The sequence below is a fragment of the Leptinotarsa decemlineata genome, unplaced genomic scaffold (assembly GCF_025532065.1).
Source record: "Leptinotarsa decemlineata unplaced genomic scaffold, Ldec_3_MD MMD2_tig00026299_RagTag_RagTag, whole genome shotgun sequence".
NCBI classification, from domain to species: Eukaryota; Metazoa; Arthropoda; class Insecta; order Coleoptera; family Chrysomelidae; genus Leptinotarsa; species Leptinotarsa decemlineata.
Genome location: NW_027412676.1, coordinates 366910 through 394735, shown reverse-complemented (window position 1 = coordinate 394735; position 27826 = coordinate 366910). Strand labels below are relative to the sequence as shown.

Below are 27826 nucleotides of genomic sequence, written 5' to 3'. Positions count from 1 at the left end.
GACAGCAAGAACTTCACATGGAAGAGAAGCCGCCACAACCAGTACTTGTACTTCCTTACACCAGAGGATTATCGGAAAGGATAAGACGGATTGGGTCCAAGTATAACATCAGGACCTGCTTCAGATCTGGGAACACTATCCGTAGCAGCCTCACGAAAACCAGGCCACCAAACGCGGACTGCGATTCCAAGAATTGCATTTACCGGATACCCTGCGAGTGCGAAGAATCATACATTGGTGAAACTAAGAGGCCATTGAAAGTTCGCACTACTGAGCACAAGAAACACACACAGCGAGGAAAAACCAGCAAATCTGGAATAGCAGAGCATGTTTGGACTCATCAACATAACATCAAGTGGGCTCAAGCTGAAATCATCCACAAAGAGGAACACTGGTTTAGGAGAAAATTTAAACAAGCCGCGTATATGTTGTCCAACAACGCATTTAGTCAAGCTAGCGAAGAGATACGTAACATATGGAAACCTCTAATCGAGCGAAAAACGACCAACCCCCGCCAAACGGTCATCTCCCGCCAAAACCAATGAAGCGGAAAGAGGGAAGGGAAGATAGGTGAAAGCACTCGAATGACCTATAAATAGTCGAATCTCGGAGAAATAAGTCCAGTTATCACCCGAAGACGATTGTGGATACTAACAATCGAAACGTTGTGTCATAACTTGGTTTGACATCTTTTAATTTTTATTTTTTCATTTTTGTTAATAATATTTTTAATTCTTCAATTTTTTCAGCTTTTATTAATATTTAAATTTTTATTTGTTTGGTTGTTGCTTGTATGTTATTTCTTTATAATTTCAGTTTTTCGTTTAATAAAATTGTTATTTTCGGTTAATCTTTTTGGATTTTTTTCAGGGTTATCAAATCAATTTATATTATATGAGACAATGGAAGTCCGAACTGAGGAAAAACTCCGGACAAATGTCCATAGGGTTTTTTCAAATGACCTAACGAATCACCTTCTGAAGTTTCTTACCGCAGTTATGAAACACTTTGTATATTTGACGAAACCCAAAGTTGAAAAATAATGGCAACGTCCTGAAAATATTATTATTATGACTTGTATTTTTACCGACTAGCAAAGCTTTCGCATTCATGCTGCTCAACATGAGAAAGAACTCTCACTCATGTTACAAATGTTATTAAAATCAGATTACAGATATTGGGACGATCCATCTGATGAATTTCGAGAAGAAGAAGGTACGTTACTGCCACTTTGGAAGTTCACATATGATAAAACAAAGAAAAGTACAGTTACCGATATTGAGTGGAATCCTTATTATTACGATATGTTTGCAGTATGTTTTGGATTCCGTGAGTATATCAAAAGTGTATTATATTTCATGTGATTTTTTTCTAATAACCCATTTCACTCAGTCCCAGTCATAGATGCTTCAATTTTTTCTAATGCTATAACATTTCATACGACAACCAGTCAAATATAACAATATTAATGTATAAGAAAAACAGATATAATAATCGTATAAATATACTAGTACTATGTTGCTATATCGCTGCTGTTCCAATGTTTTGACAGAATCAGAATCAACGAATTTAGGCGTGCGTAGCATTATAGAACAGTGCTTTCAAAAAATTGTTGTTTGGAACCTTTGGTGTAGTAATGAATATTACTGGAGTTTTTTCCCAACACCAAAACGTTATTTTTACACCTCGATACATGTTTCGATCACCAAGTGATCATCTTCAAGAGGAAGATAAAACTAGAAACTACTCAAAACTAAAGCTAGTTATGCTATTCAGGTACATCATACAGGTAGGTAATCAGTAATACCACACATACAAGTGTACCACCCTAAATTAATTTTACAATTGGCCTTTCTATTATTTTACAATATGTCCTTATGTATGTTTAAATATTACAGCTATATATAGAACAATTTTCAGCTATATAAAATTAGTTTCACAATATTGCCTATCTAAATATATTTACAATGTGTCTTTTGTAGTAATCAATAAACCCAACAATATTACTTCAACAAGCTATATAGTATGCTATTGGTCCGTTATCGTTATTCATAATACTATTATGTTTACTTATTTCTACACTCTCATAGGCATCTAGTTGACTGTTGTTATTAACTTGTCTAACTAATCTTAAAGAACTGAAGTCTATGGAATGGTTTTGTTGCAAAATATGATGGGCGACTGCTGGTTTTTCAGGTCTTCCATATTTTAGGTGTGCTATGTGTTCCTTATATCTCACTTTAATAAATCTTTTTGTCTGTCCATAATATTTTGCATCGCAGTCCTTACATTCAATTTCGTAAATTCCAGACTTTTCCGAATTCTCTACTTTGTCTTTTGGACTTCCCAAAAGGCTTTGCAGTGTATGACTTGTTTTGAAAACCACCTTCATACCTAGTTCCTTGAAAAACTTTCAAAAGTTCTTCGTATATTGGTGGTATGGAACTGAGATGTATTTATCTTGGTTTTTGTCCTTTCTAAAAGTCGAGATTTCGTTCATTCTTAACCTAAACTTCTTTTTCCTTATTATGTAATCTACAATTTCTTTTGATTAAGATTAGTTAGACAAGTTAACAACAACAGGCAATTAGATGCCTATGAGAGTGTAGAAATAAGTAAACATAATAATATTATGAATAACGATAACGGACCAATACCAAATAGCATACTATATAGCTTGTTGAAATAATATTGTTGGGTTTACTGATTACTACAAAAAGACACATTGTAAATATATTTAGATAGGCAATATTGTGAAACTAATTTTATATAGCTGAAAATTGTTCTATATATAGCTGTAATATTTAAACATAAATAAGGACATATTGTAAAATAATAGAAAGGCCAATTGTAAAATTAATTTAGGGTGGTACACTTATATGGGTGGTATTACTGATTACCTACCTGTATGATGTACCTGAATAGCATAAATAGCTTTCGTTTTGGTGATCGAAACACGTGTCGAGGTGTAAAAATAACGTTTTGGTGTTGGGAAAAAACTCCAGTAATATTCATAACTAAATGAAAAGCAATGCTCTCGCCTGGCTCGAGTTGACTGACTAATTCCCATCCAATCTATCGGGCCCTGCGTTTTTTCGGGTACCGCGTTTTATTTTTACCTTTGTCGATAGTAGTTTCTTACAAATGGTTATACATTGTATGGTTAAGAATCCAGGATGTCAAATTCATTATTTGATAATGTTCAAAGGTTGATTCATTGCTATTTCAAAAAAAACTTACAACTCTTGACGGTACTATACTTTTATGGGAAGAAAGTTAGATGATCTGCAGAATACGTTCTCAGTTAATTTTGTGAAAAAAAAAAAATAGAAGTAAGGATTCAATTTCACAAATTGGAATTTTTGGTTGAATAAATTCAGAAAACTCTAAACTCTGGAAAAGCACAACAGTCCTGGCTGAGATATTTGAATATGGACGACTCTAAGATTGTATACAATTTCATTGGTCAATTAAAATCCACTATGAAGTGCACACACTGTGGACACTCATCAGTAACCTTCGATCCTTTCTGGGATTTGTCTCTCCCCATACCAAAAAGAACTGGCCAATTGAGTTCGTCACATTGCTTGGATTCCTTCACAAGAAAGGAAACTCTGGATGAAGATGAAATACTAATGTGTTCGAAGTGCAGGGAAAAAAGAAAATGTACAAAGTCCCTATCAATCTATAAGTTTTCCTGTATTTTAGTATTTCATTTGAAAAGATTTTTTCCAACGGAAAGATTCAGAAACAAATTGAATGTTGCCATTGACTTTTCTTTAGAAGGATTAAATATGAGCAATTATGCAGCAGACAATATGGCTCCTTGTCGTTATAATCTATATGCACTTTCGAATCACAGTGGGACTACTTACAACGGACATTACACAGCATATTACAGACACACATATAGTAGCACGTGGCATGAATACAACGATTCACACGTGTCCCCAATTTCAACAAAATCGCTTGTGAGTGATGAGTCATATGTCCTCTTTTATGAACAGGAGGAAACGAAGCAGCACCTTTGAGGTGATTTTTTTTCTATTCATTCTTTCTTTTATAAACTTAATTCTCTGAATTGATTTGTATTTCATGATTGTGTTTAAATATTTATCAAAAATTAGCTCTGGAAACGAAAAATCAATTACAAGAGGATACAAACATAGGTTATTCTCTGGTAACTTATGCGCATCTGAAATAACTGAAGGAAACCAAAGATTACATCAAATGTTACAGCAAACCGTATTAATGAAAAGGGGCGAATCCCTATGAGAATATTCCAACTGGCAACTCTGTTCACAGAAAATGAGTTTCAGATTGTCCTCCATAGTCCTAAAGTCGTAAAGAGCAAAACAATAGCTAATCTTGAACTAAGTGAAATTTCAGCTACCGATTGATCAGAACATCCCGGCAACCTTCTAATTATGTGTGTAAAATAACCATAAAGGCTAATTGTTATTCGAACTGCATCATTTGTAATGAATCACCTTCCACTGTAGCAAGCAGAATTTCGCCTCTCGTAATTTTTGCGATCACCTTATGTCTGTGACTGGACACATTGAAAATAACTTGGCGAAAAAGAAGAAAACAACGGTTGTGTTTGCGGAGCAGACTACCACATTCAATAAGATATGTAGAATCGGTTTGCGGTAAAAATAATACTTAATAGTTTTGACAACCAAGGACAAACATTTTGAAGACTAAGATAAAATTCAGACGAGGTGAAACGTGAGCTTTGAAGTACTGCTGAGATGCTGAGTCAGAAATAATAAATATTATTTCAAGTGCAAGAAAAGCTGCCCTTACCGAACTCGGCTTTCCTGTACTCTAGACAGGCGCACCAACTACGTTATCGAAGACACCAAGCAGAAAGACGGTCAAATTCAGTCTCTCGTAGTGTTAATGTGATGAGAATTTGTCGAATCTAATGAAATCAACAACTGAACTTCATGTTATGCAATAACAAATTAATATTCATATGCATGAAGTTTACTTGTTGAGCTTATCACAATCGACAAATTTCATTCTAATCGCACTAACACTGCAGAAGACTGCAGAGTTGAAGAAGTAAATCGGTCATCGTTTTGCTTGGTGGCTCCGATTGCGTATTTAGTCAATGCGCCTGTCTAGAAAACAGAAGGGTCGGGTTCGAATTTCGGTCGGGTCACATCTTTCATTCTCATGTCTACATATTGCAAATTTAATATTTCCTATTATATTACAGACATTGATTTGTTCAGTATTTCAATTTAGTTTATTTCATGCCTTGAGTTTTATGTTATAAAATCGTGATGATGCTCCCGAATTTGAGCCATTCTGGAAAGAAATAAATTAATCTTCGAATGTTTGAAGTTTTTTTGTTGAGTTCATACTAATTAACAAATTTTACTCTTGTCGCATCATCACTACGAAAGACTGAACTGAAGATGAGAATTGGCCTTAGCTTTGCTTGGTGGCTCCGATAGCGAAGTTTGTTAATACGCCTGTTTAGAGTACATAAGAACAGGGTTCGGAGTGTTATATATAGTAATGTGATTATTCCTAGACATATTTTGGTATCCGTTCCAACTGTTGGAACCTTTATGTACTTTGGCATTATTAAGTTCGGTTCTGTCGCATTCACCTCCTTAGCTGTGATATGTAAATTTTCATCGTCGCATTGGAAGCTAATGAATTTCACTGGTTCGGACTTCCATTGTCTACTATATAAAATGATTTGAAATCCCTGAAACAAGTAAAAAAAGAATAATTAAAAAAGAATAGTTGAAAATAACAATTATATTAAGCAACAATAAACCTGAAATGAAATGATAGTGAAGTAACCTACAAGTAAAAATATAATAATTGAATAAATAAAAATTAAAGAAATGCAAAAAGAAAATAATAATAAATAAAAAAGTGTAGAGATTCCAAGTCACGTTAGTTCACGACGTTTCGATTGTTGGTATCTACAATCGTCTTCGGGTGATGACTGGACTGATTCCTCCGAGAGATGACTATTTTATAGGTCGTTGAAATACTTTCACTTTCTCTACTTTCTATTTTCCGCTTCACTGATTCCGTGAGAGATGACCGATTTGGCGGGAGTTGGTCATTTTCCGTTTGATGATGGGTTTCCATATGTTTCGTATATCTACGCTGGCCTGGCTGAATACGTTGTTGGACAACATGTATGCGGCTTCCTTAAATTTTCTCCTGAACCAATGTTCCTCTCTGTGCAAGATCTCAGCTTGGGACCACTCGATGTTGTGTTGATGGGTCCAAACATGGTCTGCTATTCCTGATTTGCTGGTTTCTCCTCGCTGTGTGTGCTTCTTGTGCTCGGCAATGCGAACATTCAATGGCCTCTTAGTTTCACCAAACTATTGGTGAAACTAAGAGATCTTGCACAGAGAGGAACATTGGTTCAGGAGAAAATTTAAGGAAGCCGCATACATGTTGTCCAACAACGTATTCAGCCAGGCCAGCGTAGATATACGAAACATATGGAAACCCATCATCAAACGGAAAATGACCAACTCCCGCCAAATCGGTCATCTCTCACGGAATCAGTGAAGCGGAAAATAGAAAGTAGAGAAAGTGAAAGTATTTCAACGACCTATAAAATAGTCATCTCTCGGAGGAATCAGTCCAGTCATCACCCGAAGACGATTGTAGATACCAACAATCGAAACGTCGTGAACTAACGTGACTTGGAATCTCTACACTTTTTTATTTTTTATTATTTTCTTTTTGCATTTCTTTAATTTTTATTTATTCAATTATTATATTTTTACTTGTAGGTTACTTCACTATCATTTCATTTCAGGTTTATTGTTGCTTAATATAATTGTTATTTTCAACTATTCTTTTTTAATTATTCTTTTTTTACTTGTTTCAGGGATTTCAAATCATTTTATATAGTAGACAATGGAAGTCCGAACTAGTGAAATTCATCACGAAACATTGTCAATCACCTTCAAACAAATTGGAAGCTAATGTTCGGAAATCCAGGTAGAAGAGAAAAGTGAATGTGATGTGGTCACCAAAACAAAATTTTGGATTCCAAACTGTTTCCAGTAGGTCGTCGCAACATAATATGGAGGGAGTGTAGACAATATAAAGTAAAGGTATTCGAGAAAGAACCATCAATGAGCTCTCATGAGAAATGGTTTCTGAGAGAGCTAGAGAACTACGTAGAAGGACAATCTGGCAAATTTATAACTTGTCAGACACAATGAATAAAAATATTAAGCACAACACCTCCAGATTCTCCGTGTTTCTCCATTGCAGTTTCAAAGTTTCGTCATGATTTTCAATATCGCGCAAAGTAAAACAACTGGCCCTTAGTCATTATCGTATATGCGCTTTTATAGCAGATATCAACGATGTATGCCAAGCCATTCCTTGATTTTATATGCAATTTTTGTTACTTCCTAATTTTTAATCCATCATCCTGCACCTCTTACTCATACAAATTTTTTAAACATTGCTAATTATTCATCAATGTTTTCAGTGGACTACATTAAGCCATTACCAGATGGAGCAGTTTGCCTCTTCACTTTAAAAAATCCTTCGTTTCCGGACTACATCTGCATGACTGATTCTGCTGTCATGTGTGCTGATACGCATCCCAAATATCCATATATGGTCGTAATTGGGTTATACGACGGCAGCGTACAAGTATTCAACGTCCAAGCTACTTGTGTAGAACCAGCGTACAGAAGCAACAATGTGACAAACAAACATAGAGGTATAGTTTGGGAGGTACTTGATTTTCTACTTTACATAAAATATCGATAGACTGTTGGTACGGATAATTCCAAACGTTCGACATCAATTTGAACCACTAGGATCGCAGCGAAGCAGGCTTATTGACCGCTCTATAATTCAAGAAATACTTAATACAGTATTCTTGCTATCTCGCAATTCTAATAAAAGGTTCTACATCATACTGTGTGGAGGAAAATAGTCCCCCCTCATCTTAACTTTCTAACGGGACAATATATCATAATCGGACAAATTTTACGAAAAATAAAAATGATACATCATTGTTGCATCACTCGTCGCGAAGAGTAAACTTCCAAATTGCCTTTTTCAAATGGAAAAGGTGTATTGTGATACCTCGTTTAACTATAAAGGAGTAATTCCGTTGCAAACACCTATTTTTCTATCCACAATTTCTGAAATGAACTACGGTTGCATATCGTATACTTCAGATATGTATTTCCTAAAAAACACCTAGAGGCGTGATATCGAGTGATTAAGCGGACCTTTCTAAGAGACCACGTATGCCTATCGACGGTTTGTCATCTAGACACTTTCAAACCATAATGAGAATGTAGCTCACGTTGCCGAAACGAAACATCAGTTGAAAACTGATTTGGATTTGTAAATTATCCAAATCGGTAGATGAGTTTTAGATAAACCTACTAAGTCCCCTGATATGACGCCTCTGGATATTTTCGCGAGGATGCCCGACATGTGTAGTGTTCATTTTAGAACTCGTGGATACATCGAAATTACCCCAGGAACATTTCATAGTGTAAACAGACTTCATTATTGCCAAGAAGTGAACGGTAAACAGTTTGGATATTTATTGGAATAAACTGGAGTGAATATTAAATTATTTTTCTCAAAATTTCAGGGGTTTTATTGGAAAAAATTAAATGCACAAAAATATTATGAAAATATTTTGTGAACCTTCTATAATGAAAATTTCAATATAACCAGATGTTTCCAGTATTGTGTATTCAAACATACCTACCATAAAGAACTGTCGAAATTCACAAATATGTTCTCATTGTTAGATAATCATTTATACCAAATATATAAATCGAATATTTTCTGTTAGCCATATGGCTAGTGGTAGAAGTTGTTCACTCTATAAGTATTTGGAACAACTCGAAATATGTGTAACAAATTACATCTAATTTGTTGTTACAAATAATAAAAATCAAATCTGTAACAACAAACATGTTCCAAATAGCCTAACAATCCTGAATATGAATGCAAGATTGATGAAGAATAAAATAGACGAGAGTGAACGTGCAATTTTCCAAACTGAAATTGCGTATTTGCAAGCAGCGAAAGAAGAGATGGAGGATTAGGAATTTTTGTGGGGAAGATTTAAAATACGAAATCATTGATGAAATTAAACAAGAGCTATAATATTTGACAACTCGCTTGAAATTTCAAAATTCATTGCTATCTGGAATATATCGACCTCTTTCAATAAAATTAGAATATTCAAGCTTAAAAAACTAGACAACTCAAATGAAATGAATGCTGATTGTTTGGTTGTGAAGATATAAATATCAATATCCTCAATGAAAAGAGTATAAATCATAGTAGGATCATGAATATCTATTTTTCAAATGGTTTCGGAGTGGTCAATAAAAGTATTCTAACAAGAGTCACTGGCAAGAGTAAAAATCTGATAGATTCATATATTGTGGAATTCCTGAAAGGAAATTCAAACTGATACTACAAATCCTAGTCCATTGAGTAATCACAATTTTCAAATTGTGGACATTCCTGTAAATCATACACAAAAAATTGTTAATTCAAAAACGATCGATGTGAAATATTTTTATATAAAAAATTCGCTGAATTCATTTGTAAAAAGTGTATCCACAAAACTTCCTCATATTATGATTTTTCCCATACCAAATCCAAAATTTTGTTTGACATAGAGCTGATCAGAATACGTGTATTAGGTTGTTTCAAAACTTTTGTACATTTTTATGAGTCTATTTTGAAATGTGATCTCTCAGTGAATACTTAGTCAATTTAATTAAAATAAGCGCTCCATTAGAACCAGTGAACTTTTGTCAACGTAACACAAGGTAATAAAATGTATTTATAAATTATCCCTTTTGGAACCGACTAGAGGACAGATATTCACTAACTTACGGAGAAAGCATCTTTTTGATATTATGATACATAATAATGAAGTGTTTAATCATCCTTCTCGTGTCTATACACGCCTGAAGAAGCTATTGTATAGCGAAATACGTATTGCATATTTGTGAAATTGTTTAGTGAAAATTTTACAGTAAATTAGAAAGTAATACAGATCATGAAATTATGAAACAACAAAAATTAATTGGCGCTTCAGTGAATTGGCGCTTCACTGATTCCAGTGATTTGCTTTTTCAGCTGCAGGAAAACCCGGAAAAACCTGCAGCACCACATTATCTGAAGATCTTGCTCTTGAATATCCTCTTACATAAATTCTATCCAAACTTTATATCTTCATTCAAATATTAAAAGTGTGTTGTTTTTGAGTGATTCGGTTTGATGAAATGAGTAAAACTCAGTACTTCCATGGTTGCCTACCACAGCGATCCTCGATAAAATATGTTTAAAAAACTCGCATCCATCGGAATGCACAGAAAAACCGCCACCTAATTTTATTGTTACCCAGGCATTATTCTGTTCAATATAATTTGCATTGGACCTGGATGGTTGAATAATATGTATACCTATTGTGGTTACCTGTCCTTACACCTTGTTTTAGGTAGGCAATGGTAAAGCCAGTAGTGTTCTGTAGTGAGAATTAAATGAATCTAATTTCAGCTATGTATTCGCCATCTACTACCGATTCTGTATCCTGTATCGTCCATTTATTTCAGTATAAGCTCTACATATAATATGAAGAGCAGCAGTCTGAGTTTTTCTGACCACCTACGAAAAACCCTGAGAGAAAAATCTCTTTCACTACAACCTGTTGGGTGTTCAAATATATTTGTAAGAAAATATACACTTCTCCTATTGATATTTTTCCCAGGAATATTTATTACTTCATCTTGCATTATTCCTCCAAGAAGGGAAATCACCTCATTCGTTTTTGTCTTGGGTTGAGATTACAAAATTGTCAAGTCCTAAAGCTTTCCGCGTTTTGGTAAAATAATCAAGATTCTTGAAGCATTCAACGAATGTATTTTTCAGATTAGGAATACCCAGTTTTCCAGTCTAATGGAAATTTGTTCAGTGTTTCTCATTTGTGCTAATTAATCTGAACACAATTCTACTCAGAATTTTTACTTTTTGTGGACGTTTGTGTTATATTTTTCTCAACAAGCGTTTTCTTCATGAATGATAGGTACTGAACTGATTCAACCTCCATAATACACACCAAGAATAGCTTTGGTGATCATAAAAAAATGACTGAAAATATCCTAAGGCATATTTTTATAAGGTAGCCTTTCAAGTATATAACATACGTTATTTGACTTTCTGCTGTCAACCGAGATAAACTGTGATAAACTAGACGTTAGAAATAACATTGACCAAATTAATAAATAATTGATGCAATTTCATTAATATACCAGAAACAAGAAAAAATATGAAACCACCAAATATTAGCGAAGAAATCAAGTTTTTTCTCAACTACTTAACTTACATATTGATAATTGAACATAAGAATACCCAACACACTTCCGAAACTAGAATGAACCTGAATAATATTAATCAATTTTTGGGAAAGAAAGTTTTTGGCTTTCTACTACTCCATCTTTATACAAAAAACAAGGATGAGAGAATCTTCCAAGGAAAGGAAGGGAGTAATCAATTTCAAAATAAGTAACTCTATACATGGATGTGTAGATCATGCAAAGAAGTAACTTTCAGACACAAACTGAAAGAAAGTCCTCCTGAAACAGCTACTTTCATATAAACATTGAATTACACGAAAGAAAAAAAAATCTTTCGAAACAAATACTTCTATATGAACACTGAATTATACAGAAGATACTCTTCTCTACTCAGTTTGTATTTCAAACATTCGTTGTGGAATAAATATCAGATATCATTCACATGAGTTCTACTTTGAATGAATGGTAATAAATTGCACTTACATGGAACACTGTCACCCTCACTGGTATACACCGATGTTTCGCCTTAAGACACTTGCCCCAAGGCTCTTCAGTACCAAATTGGATAACATTATAGAAAATACACACAGTTCATTCATTCATTCATTTTCTATAATGTTATCCAATTTGGTACTGAAGAGCCTTTGGGCAAGTGTCTTAAGGCGAAACATCGGTGTATACCAGTGAGGGTGACAGTGTTCCATGTAAGTGCAATTTATTACCATTCATTTAAAGTAGAACTCATGTGAATGATATCTGATTTTATTCCACAACGAATGTTTGAAATACAAACTGAGTAGAGAACAGTATCTTCTGTATAATTCAGTGTTCATATAGAAGTATTTGTTTTGAAAGAATTTTTTTTCTTTCGTGTAATTCAATGTTTATATGAAAGTAGCTGTTTCAGGAGGACTTTCTTTCAGTTTGTGTCTGAAAGTTACTTCTTTGCATGATCTACACATCCATGTATAGAGTTACTTATTTTGAAATTGATTACTTCCTTCCTTTCCTTGGAAGATTCCCTCATCCTTGTTTTTTGTATCAAGATGGAGTAGTAGAAAGCCAAAAACTTTCTTTCCCAAAAAATTATTCACTCCCAAAAATATAACCCCTTCAATTCAATATTAATCAAATAATTCACTTTGCCGAAATCGTACAATATACTATAGTTGTCGTTTTTTTTTATCATGAATTTGACTTACAATCGTACTGTAAAACGAAATGTACCGAGAAACAAAATGTACAGCCTACCTAACAGAAGGTCAACCAATTCAAGTCTCTCATGAAAATTTGCACTTCAAAAATATTTGTGAGGACATCATACTATGATGTTTCACCAAATTTAATATCAAAAGCCTATTGACGAAAAAATCATCATGATAATTTATTTCAGGTAAAATGGGCACCCGATTTGCCCGATGGAGAACTCAACTTTTTTTCTGTTGCTGCAGATGGAAAAATCAATAATTGGGTGCTGATGCAAAATGATTTAGCAGTGACAACTATCATCACTCTTTATTTGGCAAAAGATGCCGTACCCGGACCTGATGGAACGTTATTGAAAGTGAAAGGTAAACAAATCGCTTTGACAATCATTTTTTCACATAATCTTAAATTCCAGCATAATTTAAAGAACAATGATTCGTAGCTATCTCTTGTTTAACAAATCAACCATTGTATCAACCCATTTTATACATGCATTCCCCATGAGATACAGGACGATGCAGCTAATGAGATCTAAACATTATAAACGTCTATGCGTAGGTTAAAAAAAATTAATAAGTGATACGCCTTCACAAATTCAATAACTCTATTCAATAATTTGTTGTTCGTCTGCCTAATGTTTTTTTTCAAAGACAAAATACAAGCACTACAAGAAAATCCTTTGTTTAAAGGTGGTTGACAATGTTTCATGGTGAATTTCATTAGTTCGAACTTCCATTGTCCGATATGATATAAAATGATTTTAAATCTCTGAAAGAATCGATGAAATTAAAATGAATAGCTGAAAATAACAATTATTATAAAAAAAACCCTGAAATGAAATTACAATAAAATAAAATACAAGCAACAATTGAAAACAAATAAAAATTAAAATATTTCAAGCCAAGTTATTTCACGACGTTTCGATTATTAGTATACACAATCGTCTTCGGGTGATAACTAGACTTATTCCTCCGAGAGATAACTATAGGTCATTCGAGTGCTTTCACCTATCCCCTCTTCATTCTCTCTGTTTCATCGGTTTAGCGGGAGTTGCCCGTTTGGCGAAAGTTTGCCGTTTTCCATATGTTGAGTATCTCTACGCTAGCTTGGCTGAATGCGTTGTTGGACTACATATAAGTGGCTTCTTTGAATTTCCTCCTGAACCAGTGTTCCTCCCTGTGGATGATCTAAGCTTGGGACCACTTGATTTTATGTTGATGAGTCCAAACATGCTCGGCTATTCCCGATTTGCTGGTTTCTCCTCGCTGTGTGTTTCTTGTTCTCGCCAATGCGGACTTTCAATAGCCTCTTAGTTTCACCGATATACCAATTCTGCATTCGCAAGGTATCTGGTAAATGTAATTTTTGGAATCGCAGTACGTGTTTGGCAGCCGTGAGGCTGCTACGGATAGTGTTTCCGGATCTGAAGCAGATTGTGATAGTGTACTTGGACCTAACTCTTTTTACCTTTCTGATAATACTCTGATGTAGGGAAGTACAAGTACTGGTTGTTGTGATATTTATTAAAACGTCATTGATCATAAACTGTATTTATTTTTGCGTTCAATAGAGGAATGTAAAAAATCAAGTACAAAAACGCATACCATCGATATTATACACAGGACCGTACTCACTGTATATATGACATTCCCCTTGTTAAACAAATTCCCCTATACGAAATATAACGAGCAAAATATAACATATAGTACCAAAACTAATATAATTATAGATATGTGAAGAGCTGACTGTAATATTAAATGAACGTAATAAATAAGTACAAGCAATAATAAATGAAGTAACATAAATAAACATGAACAGGTAATACTATAATACCCTGCTGTTGGAATGCAGCCTGCGAGAAATTTTCACTTCCCTACCATTTCTTGTAGTGGTGGGTACAAACACAATATCTTCATTGCTTTCATTCGTATCTTGTATTTGCTCATTAGCGATTGAATTATTATTATCAGATTCAATTGAGATTTCAGTAGGTATCATTGGAATCCTCAACTGCACTATCACAGTTAGGATGAACAGGATATATGTTGATGGATTGATAATTTCTAGATAATAAACTACCATTATCAAACAGAACATTATAAGATCGTGGTCTTAGTTTCTGACTTAGAAACTTTGACACCTTTTTCCAATTTTTTGTCCTTTTAACTAAAACAGTTTCGTTGTTTTTGAGAGTATGCCTATTGGGTTTACATTTTCTATTGTAAAATTGATTCTGTCGATTTTGCCGTCTTTTCAGAGTTTGTTTGATTTCTGTGAAATTATTTTTGGCTGGCCTGAGACAGGTAGTTTCAGCCGGTAATATATCTCTGAGTTGCCTGGACATCAGAATTTTTGCAGGAGACTCCAAACTACTTTCAATTGGAGTGTTTCTATAAATTAATAAAGTTAAATATATATCTCTATTTTCGTATTTAGCTTTATACAGCATATTTGTCAATGTGGCCACATGTCGTTTGACTAGCCCATTTGATCGGGGATACCTAGGGCTGGACGTGATATGAGTCACCTTCCATGACTGAAAATTATATATTTGGAATGCCGTGGCGCGCGAATATGGATTTAAAATGCGTTATTACTTCTTTAGATTTGGCAGAATCTACTAGTTTTGCTATTTCAATGTATTTGGAGAAATAACCTACTACTACTACGTTCAGGAACCTCATGACCTATCATTGTTTTTTTTAATATTATTTCTTTGAAATACCCTACATAAGATACAATTAGAAACTAAGTCCTCAATTTCTTTAGACATATTTGGCCAGAAAAAAACATTACCTCTATTTTTGCATCTAGTAATTCTCATGTGACCATACTGATTTTTATTTAGAATTTCCTTATGCATTCGATTTGGTATAATGAGTTTGTTGGATCAGTGGATCAGTTTGTTTGGTTGTTTTTGGCCAACCATCGTAAACATATTTCATTACAATACGTAATTCCGGATCGATTAATGTATGTTTTTTGATCTGTGCGATTTTTTCATTTTTAGCATTCAAATTAAACCTGAGTAAACAATAAATTGATGGGTTGATATAGCCAGATTGCGAAATTTTATGCCCCATATAAACGGTTTCAGTTAAACAGAACTTACTTTTATTTTTATTGAATCTAACATAGTTTTGCTTTACGATTCGCAATACATTTTCCAAACGTTCATCATGTTCTTCTTTGGAAAATCTCAGGAGCACAGTTTATACCGAACAGTAATCTTAAAAAGCGGTATCTGCCAAAAGTTGTAGCAAAAATACATAGATTCAAACTCTCATTATCTAGAGCAATTTGCCAAAACATCATCAAGATTACTGAAATATTTAACATTCTTTAATTTAGCACTGATTTCTTCGGAAGTCGGTAATGGTTCTCGTAATGTTCTCTACGAATATTTGTATTAAGCTCAACCGGATCGAGACAAATTCTCAAAGAGCCATCATTTTTGCGACTAGTACTATCGGATTGACCAATTCTGTGGTATAGTCTGCTTTAGAGATGATTCCATGCGACTTTATCTCCTCCAAACAGCCGTTAAACTTAGGTATTAGAGGAAACGGAATTTTTCGTGCTGAGTAGATTTTAGGCACGGCATCTAATTTCAGTTGAATGTGAAAAGGTTTCTCAAAGCAACCAACTCCTTGAAAAATGTCTCCGTATTTTTTACAACATCAGCACAATCAACAGAATAATTTTTTTTGATAACGTTCAATTCGATACAACTATCCAAACCTAAAACAGCAGGAGAGTCTATATCTACTATAACAAAATCTAACCAGTAAACATTATTTTTATAATAACAATGTAAGCGACATTCGCCAATCACAGGTATAGTATAATTTGAATAATTTGTTAGCCTAACATCCGATCTCTTTATAGTTTTTATATCTATATTCAAAGAGAGAATTGTTTTTATATTGATGACATTTGTCATTGCACCTGTTATCTAACTTAAAGACAACATTTTTAACTTAAATAACAACCATTCTATATGACATTGTTTCTATTTATTTTTTTCGGAAAATTCATTCACCATCCCTATAAAGACACAATTCGAATTTAAATAGTCATATTCATGAACACTTTCATATCCACCTTGTGCATCAATGTAGTGTAGAATTCTTTTTCTACACATTTTTTGAAAATGATTGAATTCCCCACATATATAAAATTGCTTACCGTAAGCTGGACATTTTCTTACTGGATGTGCCATTCCACATTTGAAGCAACTGATTTGCTTTGGCGAAAACCGACTAACTGCTTTACTCACTCTCCTGAAATGTGATTGTCCTGGAAAACCTGTATTCGTACTGGCTTGATACAATATGATGTTCATTGTTGACCAGAACCACCTGGTACGTTTCACTTCACTTGTAATTTCCTGTCCCTGTTTCCTAGAATCCTGAACTGCCAAGCAAACACTTTTCGCTTTCTCCAAAGTAATATCACTCTCTTCCAATAATATTTCTCTTAGTTGACCACTTAAGAGGCCAATGATAAACATACTGCAAACCAGTGACTCTTCCAAATCACTGAAAACACAACTTTCCGCTTTGTTTTTCAGATCTGTTATGAACTGTTGTAAAACTTTCACCTTTCAACTGCTTCCCTGTGAAAAACTTATGTCTTTCATACACCAGATTCATTTGTGGTTGAAAGAAATTGTCAAATTCACTTGATCCTGTTTTGTTCTTCTTTTTTAAATTTTGATGTATTGAATATACGTATGCCCTCATCATCAATATACTGTAAAAACTGTGCACAACGTACATCTTCTTCTTTCTTGTCGATTTCATTAGCTTTCATGTAATTGTTGAATTTTTGAATCAAAAATTTCCATTTCACTGCTACATTACCACATGTTACGTCCAATGGAGCAATTCCTGTCGACTCTGCCATTTTCTATGTTTAAAACATTACTTTGACTTTCCAAAAGGAATATTCAATAACAATAGTTCATTCGCAGCGCCATTGATCATAAACTATCTTTATTTTTGCGTTCAAAGAGGAATGCAACACATCAAGTACAAAAAACGCATACCATCGATATTATACACAGGACCGTACTAACTGTATATATATAACAGTTGTGACGTCTTCTCCTCTTTGCGGGGCTTTTGCTGTCTTTTAGCCAAAGTCTGTTCCACCATCAATTTGGAGTAACCATTCCATTGAAGATCATTTTTCATGATGCCTTGTTCTTTCTCGAGACCTTCCTTCGTATTACAGATCCGGAAAGCACGGTCTACAAGAATCTTGATGAGTCCTCTTCTGGTCGTCGATTGATAGTGGTTGGATTCGTGGTTCAGATACTGTCCGTTTGAATGGGTTTTTGGTATACAGATGTTTCCCAATTAGTGTCCGTCCTCTTCATCAATACCTACGTCTACTAATGGCAACTCATTGTGCCATTATGTCTAGTTCTGATGGTTTCATATTATGAAAGTCTCATCAAGGTTTCTCACGATTCACGTTGGATTTGAATCGCTGGAGATTAATTTTTTTTGGAAAAACTTTATCACGGAGTTTATTTCACATAAACGCAGTTTTCCAAATGAAAGAGTTCTTAAATAGTGAAGTTCGAGGTGTACTGAGTTGAAACTCAAATCAATAAGCAGCCACAGTCCGTCGAATATTTCTGATATTATTTGTCTCGTAAACTGCCACATTCGAACATTCTTGTTTATCCTTCATCGCATTCTAGTATTTTCGTATTTACTCCTCGTTACTAGTTTAATGCCTACTGTTTCAATGTAAACGGCAAGCTATGTTGTTCGATTTGTATCAGTTGTCGATGTCGTTCCTTTGCTCGATTGCTTTTTATCTTCGCCATTGATGTGACAATATTTACATCCGATGGTTGGATGAAAGATCATTTTCTGCCTTTATTTATCATGCGCAGACGTTGAATTCTGCCATTTGTTAGATTAGATTAGTATCTCTTTTAGTGAGTAACCTTTCAATAAAAGCATTTATTATTATCATTATTATATATTGCCTGTTAAAGTTTAGCAGAAATTCAGAAATATGCCATATAAATAAGTATTTTCCTTTCGAAACAGTTCATTAGGTAAATGAAAATCGTAACTGGCGATGTATAGAGTACCATCATCAAGATTTCAAACACCTAGTACTAAAATTGTGTTTATTTCAGGTTGTGCAACATGTGTAAAAATCCACCCAAAGAAACCGTTAATTTATCTCGTAGGAACTGAAGAAGGTCTAATTTATAAATGTAGCACGGCATATAGTTCCATGTATCTTCTGACATACGAAGCCCATAAAATGCCAGTTTACAGAATAGACTTCAACAGATACAATACCGATATTTTCATATCGTGCAGTGCTGATTGGAGGATAAAGATTTGGGAGGATAATCGATTGTAAGTATAATGAAAAATTGTAGTATTAGATGGAGAAAAAATAATATTTTTTGCTTGTTTCACCCTGAAAAGTTTTTTCATATTTTTTTTTTCGATGTCTTCAAGATTGACAACAATAATTTCCAGCTTCGTGTTCTGAATAGGCTACACTAATAACTCTTCGGGTCACCTATTGAACGTCATGGATATTCACAGTACCACCAGCCATGTAACGAAAAAGAACCAACCCACCTTCCACTGAACATATTTTTGTTAGAAAATATCTGGCCGAATGTGGATTTGAACTCACGACCTCTGGATGTAGAATCAAGCACAATATCTCTGCGCTTACTCGCCACTCATAATATTGCAAATAGACCAATTAATATAATTTAGCATAGGCCGTTTCAATGAATACATTACTATGTATTCATACTTTCTCTATTTCAGGGAGCCTCTATTCGTATTCGATGTGGGAGATAGAGTAGGAGACGTGAAATGGGCACCGTACTCCTCCACGGTATTTGCAGCTGTTACCACCGAGGGTAAAGTCTATGTTTTCGACTTGAACGTGAACAAATACAAACCGATATGCGTCCAAGCGATAGTTTCAAAGAGAAAAAACAAATTGACCAGAATTTCTTTCAATTCCAAACTGCCAATTATTGTGGTTGGAGATGACAAGTAAGTAATAAGCATTTTACTTTTCAAGGAAAATACCTAGGTCAATGAGTTAGTTCTACATAGTAAAATATATGATTGTACGAATAACAATGGAATCTGTGATTTTTTTTCTAAAAGGAATACAAAAAGTTTCAGCTGAGGAAAACATCAGCAAACATCTTATTTGATTCGGTGTGGACGTGTTTTATAATGTTTCTATAATGGAATGGAGATAATAGCTAGTTCTGAGATGTGTTTGGAACCTATCATATAAAAATATCAAGCTGCCATGAAATCCTCATCATCTCAAAACTAGTTGGATATATTACCAAACACATAAATGAAACAAAAAATCGATAGTTTGAAAGGATCTCGTAGCAGAGAAAAACCACACTTAAAAAAGACCATGGTCGTATCTGTTTTCACGTCTATTGTCTTCCACCTGACCTGACACACATGCCTACCGTGCCAGGTCCCGTTCCCACATGTGGTTCACTATTGGAATTCGGACGACCGGTATAAAATCAGCCGTCCACATTCGATGTTTGTTTAATTAGCTTAAGGCTATTTGCACACACACCGATTTTGGACGGCCAGTATAAAATCGGCCGATATTTTATTGGTAGCGGGTGCTTGCAGACTCACCGGATTTTTACCGGTCACCCATTCAAATCGTAATTAGCACGCATTACTAAAACAAAGTTGATACGTAGTAACTATAATTTCACCGAGCAGTCGAGACTGGAATGGTCGGTTAAAAACCGGTGAGTATACAAGAGTGTATTTAGTCACGTACACCACTACTTCCCGGGCTACTGCCGGGCTAATTGCACACACACCGATTTTGGACGGCCAATAGTGAACCACATGTGGGAACGGGACCTGGCACACACGCCGACCGGTGATCGGCGGTAAAATACCCGTCCACTGCCACTGTATCGCCGGCAGTACCGGGAAGTAGTGACGTACGTGACTAAATACACTCTTACATACACACCGGTTTTTTACCGACCATTCCAGTCTCGACTGGAAATTGTAGTTACTACGTATTAACTCAGTTTTGGTAGTGCGTGCTAATTACGATTTCAATGGGTAACCGGTAAAAATCCGGTGAGTCTGCAAGCACCCGCTACCAATAAAATATCGCCCGATTTTATACTGGCCGTCCAAAATCGGTGTGTGTGCAATTAGCCCAAGGCCGTCCACTGAAATACACTCTTGTATACTCACCGGTTTTTTAGACCATTCCAGTTTCGACCGCTCGGTGAAATTGTAGTTACTACGTAGGTATTAACTTAGTTTTGGTAGTGCGTGCTAATTACGGTGACCGGTGACCGGATAAAATATCGGCCGACTTTATACTGGCCGTCCAAAATCGATGCCGATGTGTGTGCAAGTTTGTGAAAAGTATGATGTGGGATATCGCTTCCTAGCACCGATAGAGATTTTCAGTAGCTTTTGCTTGACACCTCGATCGCGTCTCTAGCGTTCCTGGTTCAATTTTTATTCGAACTCTACTGTTGAAAAGTATTATATTTTTCAAACTCATTTTTCAGCCAGAATGACTCAGAATGTCGAATTACGGCAAGAGACTTTTCGTCTCAGGTCGCCGAGTTTCACATGAAATCAAGAAAAACAAAAATTCAGAATTTTCGCGGTTTTCCGAATATAGTCGAGCGAGGCCGACGACCGTTCGTTCTTGTTAGCGAACGTCGCACATTGAGAGAGTGAGACGACGCGGGAACTAAATGAGATGCAAATAGCGGCGAGCGGACTTCAAAGACCAGCGCCTGCATAAAAACAGGGTTTCAAATCTGGCAAATCCACATGAAATGGTTGAGAAGCATTGGATAATGTTTCAGGAAAAGTTCGCAGCTTTTCCATAAATATGTGAGCGTCTAAGAAAAGTGAGTTAGTTGCTTTTTAACACGAAAGTGTATCTACTGGTCGTTCCCGAAAACAGATAATTTTGAAATATTCCTGAATTTAGAAGAATTTTGGATTGATAACCATTGAAGAGAACCGCGATTGCAGTTATACATTGTATATAGTATTGGAGTACATCGTTTTACTGAGTTTTTAGTTCTTTTGAGAACTAAGTGAAGATTTTTCAACAAGAAGACCTGCCGTCTGGAATTTTATTGCAGAATACTGATCTGATTGCCACTGTGGTTCGAAGCTTTATCGTCAAGAGTAGGACGCTGAGGAACGTATTACCGAGAAGGTGAGGGTCGAAGGCGAATTCCGGGGAAGTGATAGACTGAGAGTTGGATACGACTGAGGCATCAGCGAGAAGATTCTGCACGCTATATTTTATTGCTAATCATACTTTTGACCGTTCAGGTTCCTTTAGATACTCTGCCATCGGACAACAGCCTACCAAATCCTGCAAAGACAAAGCAGGTCCCTACTCAGGGAACTTCTGGAAACCAAACGGTGTCAACTAAGCAGGGGTATATCGAACTTATATTTGAGAGGGTCAAGACATCATTAGTTCAGTCCTTCGGACTAACTATTCAACCTAATCTAACGTTGGGACATATACTGTGCTTCGATCCCTTTCTACCTTATCCTGCGAGCGGCCCTTATCCTAGGGTGCAATTCAACCGTTAGAATCCTTTTTCCTAAATATCTAGCTCAGTTCACCCTGTAGGCCTTGAATAGGAAAGAAGTTTCGCGATCCAAGGGTATACTTAAAATATTAGCTCACCGTGAATCTTTGCCTCTGACTATTTCCCTCTCCAGTCATATTTGGAAAAAATCTGTAACCGAGATGCAGACTAGGGCAAAACACGCGCGAGCGCAGCTTGCAAATTAACGACGTGCCAAATCGCGAGGTCACGAGTTTCGGCCACTTAAATCTTTAATCAGACACTTTTGATTGCCAGAGTGCAATTTCGTATATAACGCAACAACGCGCAATCCCCCAGGAATCTGTTTTCACTGGAAACAGTATTCCACGAACTCCAACAGAAACGGCTTGGCTTGTCTGAGGCTGTATTCTGCTAAAAGTCTCAGTTTCACTCACGAGGACACTAGTGCCTCACACCTTTTCGCAGAGCGACTTACCCCGTGCACTTTCGGCTCCTTTGCAAGTCGAATAATTAGAGAAACCGAAATGTCACAAAAAGACAGTCTTCAATTCGCGAAAACACACCGCGAAATAACTCATTTGATTTAAATCGCATTAGGGATATGAACACCCCAGCGACGAGAAGAATCGATATGTTGAATGAAGAGAAAGAACGTCAGGAGACGTTACTCCGAGAAAATGGACAACGTCTACAAGAAGCAACGGAGCCGAGATCGGCTCCGACAACGAGACAACAGCGCGTTGAAATGTGTGCGGACCAAAACGGAAAAATGAAGAAATTTAACTGGAAGATACAACCGGCGGGATGTCTGCATTCAGACGCGATAATTTTTTCTGAACACGAGCCACTGGAGCACCCAGGAGTTGTCACCCACTTATGTAGCAACCCCAAGACAAGACCGCGCACAGGCGCGCAGTGTGTCTGCATAGATCATGAAACTGGCGCCCTAGTGGAAGAACTAGGGAATGGATGTAGACCAGGGGGTTGCCCTGAAGTCGACAGACATTTGGGGGCGGTTTCATGGCGGGGTCAGTCACCAACAGCGGCGTATAGACCATACTTAACAAACCCAGAGCTAGCTGAACGAATCCAACTTCCCGTCGTACCCAGACTAGAGATGAGACCTGAAATCCCTAGGACTCAGGTCTGGTGGGAGCGGTGTCATAAAACAAGCTCCCACGCAACCGTACTACCCTTCCGGAGGACAATAACTTTTAGTCGCCCTTGTACTGCCGAGCTGTTTGTTTTTCTTATCAGCCGAGTGGTGTTTCATTTAAGAAAGGTTAGTATTCTTAGTAATTAGTTTATTATTTGTTGTAAAGCAGTACATCATGAACATATGAACGTAATTATTAATATTTACTAGTTGAATCATATGCATATAAATGTATATATGCGAAAAGTGTATCTTTTCACTGCTATACGAAGTTTTCTCATAAATCATTGTATTTTTCATAAATTTCAGATGAAAGGCGAAAACAACGATAATGGTCCTTATTTAAGAGATCAGCAACAATTGCTCAAATTGCTTGACGAATTATCTTCAGATAAAGAAGAAGATCCATTTGCAGATAGTAATGGCGACTATGGTTCTGATAAAGACTACGAAAAATCTTCATCAGAATCAGACAAAAGTATTTTATCGAGTGACTCATAGAACCACTGTATTCAGAAATAAAATATTTACTCATAGTACCTGAACCTTTATCAGATGACGGCGTCGTTTCTCCAGAGGATTCTCTGCCACCCCCACCAATGCCTTTTACGCCAGTGCCTTTCGAAATTATTCATGGGAATGTCCAATTCCTGACTTCAACTTCGATGAGAGCAGCAACTGTTAGAAAATAATTATTGTTCATATTCAACAGTAATGGGAATATTTGAAAGTATTTTTACTCCAAGTATATTATACTACATAGTGAAATGCAAAAATAATTATGGTCTATCTCTAATGAATACTAATATACCTAAAACACGATACAGTAGAGAAGCAAGGTGTCGCCCAGTGACCAATGAGGAAACGAAAAAATGTTTGGATTTGTGTTTACTACAAGGCCAAATTTCTTCCAAAAACATGCGCCGTTACTTTTGGTATTCGGATCGAAAACTAAAGAGAAAACATTTTTGGTTTCGCAGAAAACAAGAGTATGTTTCAAAATGAAGGGAACAAATGAGACGTGTTAGCCATAACTACTAGAAATCACCCTGACCTGATAAGTGTGAAAAATCGTTATGGAAAAGAACAAATAAAGCCCAACGAAGTATCTGTACATAACGATCACATGTCAGGAGTTGACCGCTGCGATCAAATGACTGCAACGTACTCATCCCCCAGAAAAACATTACGCTGGTAAAAGAGAGTTTTCTTTCACTTACTTGATGTTACAGTGTGGAATGCATTTTATTCGACTTGAAAATTATGTAAGGAATATTCTCGAATATACCGACTTCTTCATTTTAGAGACGAACTAATAGAAAAATTAATAATAGAAATAATAGAAGAATTAATACCCAATAATATTGAAGGAAAACATTTGTTACGGCGCACAATGGGGTTAAATATACGAACTGTTGGCAGAAATGAATCTATTGTTTTTTCATGTTTTTCGGAAAGAATGTCCCATTGGAAAGTGGTGCTAGATTGGTATTTGTTGTTTGCATTTGTCAGTGAAGGGACAAATGATTCATTTCACACAAATATTCATTTTCATAGCGATTCGTCGAGATTATTACTCATCAATGATTCGCTGCTGTCGCTATCTTGTGAGATACCCACATCTGGTTCCTTCACTAAAGACAATACATCTTTTTCGAGCAATACTGCTTTCTTCTTGGGTATTTTTCTCATGCTGGTGATGAAAGGATCAGATGTTATGAGGAGCAAGTGAAGGACATCTTCGTTCGTTGCAGAACGTGATATCTTCGAGAATAATACTCGCGATACTTCTTGAAATCTTTGTTGCGGACTTCTTGGGCGTCTTCGCTCAGTTGGCCTATTGGAAGTATAGCATGTTCTATAATACTGGAGCCGTGTATTAAGACTTTATGTACACTTGGTGGCATCGGGTACCATGGATACTCTTCAATAAACTGTTTTGCCGTTTCTAGAGCATACATTTGATGGCTCTCCACATTTATTTCATATCCACTTGATATGGTTTGTAGAATTATTTTGAAATGTTTTATAATATCAATGTTAACACCAGTTATTTTTGCTGATATATCTGGAATATTGAAAAAGCGCCTTGCAGTATTTCCGTCGTTGGTACTTCCAAAACCGGGATTTGGTTTATCTACCAATAGACCTAACTCATCTCAGAACTGATTTTGGATATCTTTTTTTGTAGTCGCTACAATTTGCTTGTTTTTCTCTCCACAGACATATCTTCAACGGTAGTTTATATGCAAGGTGTAGTAGACATTCGAAAAACCGTAGACATGCATGAAGCACAGATAGGCTAAATTCCAATCTAGTTGTGTCCAGTTTGGTTGCAAAAGGAGATTTTTTCAATATTATTGAAATCTTTGCATGTGAGACCACAGATAAAACATCTTTGTGTTGATGTAGTTACCTCAATATGGGTGTTATTGAATTCATATGTTAGTGGCCGCAATTGCTGTATTTGTGCATTCTCTTTCCCGTCTGGATAATTCTTGGGTTTCATGTTGGAACTGAAATCTTATTGGTCTACAATACCGTGTCGAGGAACTTCTTGTGTTCTGCCAAACAATAATTTCCTGTTGTTCTGAGGTTTTTTCCGATATCAGTCTAATAGGTACAAGAGAGGAAATGAAAATATTTGCATTTCTGGCATTTAGATCACTGTCGAAATTTTGTTTATATTCTGCTTGTCCTGATCCATCAAATCCCCACTTACAAATTAAAATCAATTTCTGAAAGGTCTTGGGTATCTTGTTACTCAAAACTTGCAGTTGTACTTCGGCAGAAGTTTTTGTTACTATAATGCTGTCCTTATTTGGATAACATTATTTTTTCGCCGCTTGGATCTTTTTATAGGATGGAAATCTCTCCTTATCTTGCTCTCTTATTATATTATATTGGTGTCTTGTCAGTTGGGCTTCAACATACATAGCCAGAACTTCTGCTCTTGTGAGTTGTCGCTTTTTGGGTACACTATAAGACTTGAAAGCAGTTTTATACTTCTTCCCTCGCGTCGGAGTTGTTTGAGTGACATTCTTCACCACACTTGCTGCTGCAACTTGACCAGAACATCGCAAACTCATATGAGAGGCGAAAGATAATTCTTCGGGCGAGAAGGTTTTTCTGAGGGATTCCGTTTTTTGGCGTTTTGTTCTCTCTGAAGATGCGCTGAATGTAATTTGAGGTCTACCTGCTTTCTTAGATGAAATGATGAAATTCGGAAAACTTATTGAAGTATTCAGCCAGTTTTCGTTTTTCATAACACATCTGTCATGAATTCGATTAGATCTCTGCCATCTTTTCTTGAAATCCAGGGCAAAGAACGAAATTTTTTTATGAAGTGCAGGTAAACCTTGTTTTAGACACTTTGTACGCATTTCGACGAAATTTTTCAAGGCGTTCACTCGCTCTTCTAATTTTGAATAACCAGAACCATTCATTTTATTGAATAATTCCCTTCTAGTTATACATATTTCTGAGCAACCCGCTCCTAGAAATAACAAAAAACGATATTCCTCAAACTGACAATTGGTATTGTTAATTTTAAATGATATTTTTTTTAAATAGAGCAAATACGTGCAACATTTTTTTGTTATTATGTGATTACATAATTGAACTTTGAATTATTAAAAAAAATTGATCCTCTTAGTGATTTTGGTAATACTTTCAAAATTGCTTGCATATCAAACAAATTATTATCATCAGTCAATAGACTAACCTGTGTATAAACACTCCATGTCAAAATCAAATTTTCAATAATGAACACACCAGAGTTCTAACAACACAAATTTACGATGCAATGGTTTGACAACTTACACAGCTGCAAAAATAGCTAACGTCAAATCAAGTTTAACAGAACGCCTGCTAGATCTGGGCTCCAATACGTATTATCTCGTATGCAGACACTATTCAACTTTATAATCGTGTGTTATTTGATTTCGATTGCTTGTTTTCCTTTTCGGAGTTCCTGCCAACAATTGGTATATTTGGCCCCAGTGTGCGGCGCCAAAAGCATGACAGCCGACTTCCAGAGCAATCTTCTTATGAAACTGAAGACGTGGTTCCTAGACCAAGTTCAGAAGGTCACTATCCTGAAAAAAAAACGTGGTATGCCTACCCAAAAAATGTTTTTTCTGAAATGCAGATTATGCTTAAGTAAAAAATACGAAAGGAGACAAGCTACCGGTGTCCTGTTTGTTTTCAGGAGTGGCATGAAATGAAGAGACCTAATTAATGGTAATATTTTGTAAATTTTTTTGAAAATAAAACAGTTTTTCTTGAGAGTAAACTTTCATTTAAATCACAATGATATTTTTTCAGTCATAATATGAAACAAAGCTGTACAGCATTGGACGCAAATCAGAGTTGTGTCAATTTGGCGACTACAAAATAATTATTATTGCGGCAGAACTTCTATAAGCGTCATAAATAAAAGTAGTCAAAATCCACTAAAATATGTGTTCTCAATTA

The 27826-nt window shown here is 35.7% G+C and overlaps 2 protein-coding genes across 5 annotated transcripts in view; one reads left to right on the top strand and one right to left on the bottom strand.

The window, feature by feature from the left end:
• Positions 1 to 27826, bottom strand: part of LOC111513393 (uncharacterized) — an 82646-nt gene that overhangs the window by 34790 nt on the left and 20030 nt on the right. The gene's annotated exons all lie outside the window — the stretch shown is intronic.
• The window catches only part of LOC111513392 (dynein intermediate chain 2, ciliary), a 41437-nt gene that overhangs the window by 13034 nt on the left and 577 nt on the right, over positions 1 to 27826 (top strand). Inside the window, exons 6-10 of one of the 2 annotated variants that reach the window (XM_074180645.1) lie at positions 1168 to 1329; positions 7499 to 7735; positions 12812 to 12931; positions 18730 to 18958; positions 19388 to 19621. In XM_074180645.1, the coding sequence (XP_074036746.1) occupies positions 1168 to 1329; positions 7499 to 7735; positions 12812 to 12931; positions 18730 to 18958; positions 19388 to 19621 (982 nt within the window). Of the gene's footprint in view, positions 1 to 1167; positions 1330 to 7498; positions 7750 to 12753; positions 12932 to 18729; positions 18959 to 19387; positions 19622 to 27826 lie in introns of both variants that reach the window. The other variant, XM_074180644.1, reaches the window with a different exon arrangement.